The sequence below is a fragment of the Alosa alosa genome, chromosome 5 (assembly GCF_017589495.1).
Source record: "Alosa alosa isolate M-15738 ecotype Scorff River chromosome 5, AALO_Geno_1.1, whole genome shotgun sequence".
Lineage (NCBI taxonomy): Eukaryota > Metazoa > Chordata > Actinopteri > Clupeiformes > Clupeidae > Alosa > Alosa alosa.
In genome coordinates, this window is record NC_063193.1 from 8,525,347 (window position 1) to 8,527,846 (window position 2,500).

The following is a 2,500-nucleotide window of genomic DNA, read 5'->3' on the forward strand; positions in this document are numbered from 1 at the left end:
ACTGCTATGTGCACCAGTTGGCTTAGCTCAGCACTATCAAGGCCAGATTACAAAAGAAGGCAGAAAGTTGGAAGTTCACTGAGGGTACATTTTCAACTGAACGAATGCAAAAAAAAAAGATGAATTAGCAGAATATTATGTAGGATATTATGGTGAATTAGCATACTGTACATATTCCCTGCATTAAGACTTTCAGTTTTTTACCTGACTTTCATCAAAGTCCTTGATGCCAACGCAGTATACCCGAGCGCCTTGCATTCTTGCTTCGTTAGCCTGCAGAAGAAAGACAAACATAATGGTTTGTTTATCATTAGTCTTTGAGGAAGGAGGGAAAAAATTACTGCTACGCCAGAAACCCAACCCCATCACCCCCCCCACACACACACACACCAACACACACACACAGCGCCCTGCGATCACCTCCTTTGTTGTGAGCTCCAGAATGAAAGGACTGAGCTTCCCGTCCGTCAGAGCCACTATGATACTGGAGGACTTCTGGGTCTGGGCCTTCATCTGTCCTGTAGCCTGGGGGAACATGTCCAGCAAGATCTTTCTTATTAATATTACAAATAAAACCCCTATGTTTATATTATGCAAGGCCACTTTATCTATATAGCCCATTTCAAACACTGTATCAAAATGAGAAAACAAAGATAAACTTACAATTGTTATCACTATTACTACCTCTATCACTATATAGCATATAATATAGTCACTGCTATCTACTGTATATCCTTCTTAGGCTGCACAGAAAGTCTGGTTTGTTTTCTTTCATCTAGTGCATTAACAAACATGTTCAATACATTCCTAAAATAACCTATTCCAGCACTACATGGACAGACAGTGTTTAGCATGGCTGCTAGTTATCCCCTTGGCATTGACTGATGTCCAGACATGGGGTTACTGAGGTTCTGGATGTGATAAAGCATCCAGTGACCTGAATCTGGGTTAAGCGATAATTTCTGTCTCAAGATAAACAGATGGGTATCCGACATGTCGGCAGTTATGATACTAAACATCAGAGAGCAAGAGGGACTATGGGACTACGTCACCCGACGTTTGGCATCCAAGTTACTGCAGATAGTGGTCACAGCAAATTGATGCGTTTATATTTTCTGACATGTAAAAGGATAAAACTTTCCCAGGACTTTTCTATAACATGTAATCAAGGGATGTTATTAGGTTTATTTCATACTTGTCATGTTTATATCATACTTGTTATTGCTGGCATATTGCAATCAAGTTCTAGGCTTTTAAACTTGACTGACATTATACAGCTTTTGTAAACTTCTCCAGATGTGAAACAGACAAGGTGATTTTCATGACCATTGGTAGCCTGACCAGGTCATACTCAGATCTATGTGAGGTCTCATCCATGAGACAAAATATCTGCTTTGTGTCTACAGGTGTGAAAACCCCACATAATCTGCTTCTACATCTAAACATCACACATACTATGATACATACTACATACTGTACACACACTGATACTACATACTACATACACTGGTATACTACCGACAAAGACAACGATCATTCAACACTGGTCAAGACAGTTCCCCTGTCCCCATCCCCAAGTCTGAACTGCACAATCACCATTTTGAATCCTTCGTGCATGTAGGTATCACCGGCTGGTTTCACTTCGCTTAGTCGCTTCAGACCCTCTTCAATTTGATAACTAAACAAAATCACAAGAGAACAAAACTGACCAACTGAGTAAAATTGAATTTAACTGGTATATTCTGAATTGAGATGAACTGATAAGGCACTTTTGTAAAGACACACACAAGTAAAAATACATAATGTTTCTCAGAGGTAGATTAATGTAAAAAAAAACAGAACTGGTAAGTTTTAGTATTTATATTTATGCATGGTGACACCCATAGCACAGACTACAACTGGGCTAACCAACATGAAAAAGCCATATCTACTAGTGTAGGCTGCTGGTTATCATAAGGCTGGGCAATATGGCCTACAATCTCACTAATGAGCTCACTAATGAGCGCCATTACTTTTGACATCACATCCTGCTTATGTCTGCTGCCCATCAGCAGCTGGGTAAAGTGTAGACACATTGGGCATAGCCTATACCAGATCATGTCTCAGTGATATCATACAAACAAATCAATTTTAATCAAAAAAACTTGATTTAAATCTTTTTTTTTTTTGCCCAGCCATAGGTTATCATACAAATAAAGTTGACATTGATATTATCCATCGATATATATGAAACCCACATACCTGTCTCCAGTTAGAGGTAGCATGACCTCGGCCTGAGATGAGAATACAATGAAGGATACTCTCAAGCTAGGGCTTCCGAAAGCAAAGCAGTGCAGGGCAAGAAGAGATTAAAAAAAAGAGATTTGATTTTCAATACACACTTCTCTTGCATTAACCAAATATTTAACATTGTAAGTTAAAATATTAGATCATGGAAAACTTGCATGGAGGACATATGACATATGAAACAAATATGTCAAAATTCTCTGGCTATATATCA

At 38.7% G+C, this 2,500-nt stretch overlaps 1 protein-coding gene across 2 annotated transcripts in view; it reads right to left on the bottom strand.

Annotated features, from left to right (window-relative positions):
* The window catches only part of antxr2a (ANTXR cell adhesion molecule 2a), a 64,399-nt gene that overhangs the window by 56,301 nt on the left and 5,598 nt on the right, over nucleotides 1-2,500 (bottom strand). For both annotated transcript variants that reach the window (XR_007193624.1, XM_048244220.1), the window contains exons 3-6: nucleotides 2,242-2,313; nucleotides 1,597-1,678; nucleotides 421-525; nucleotides 205-273 (exon numbers count right to left, since the gene is read on the bottom strand). Coding sequence is in view for 1 of the 2 variants with exons in the window: in XM_048244220.1 (XP_048100177.1) it covers nucleotides 205-273; nucleotides 421-525; nucleotides 1,597-1,678; nucleotides 2,242-2,313 (328 nt within the window). In the remaining variant the exon portion in view is untranslated. The remainder of the gene's footprint in view (nucleotides 1-204; nucleotides 274-420; nucleotides 526-1,596; nucleotides 1,679-2,241; nucleotides 2,314-2,500) is intronic.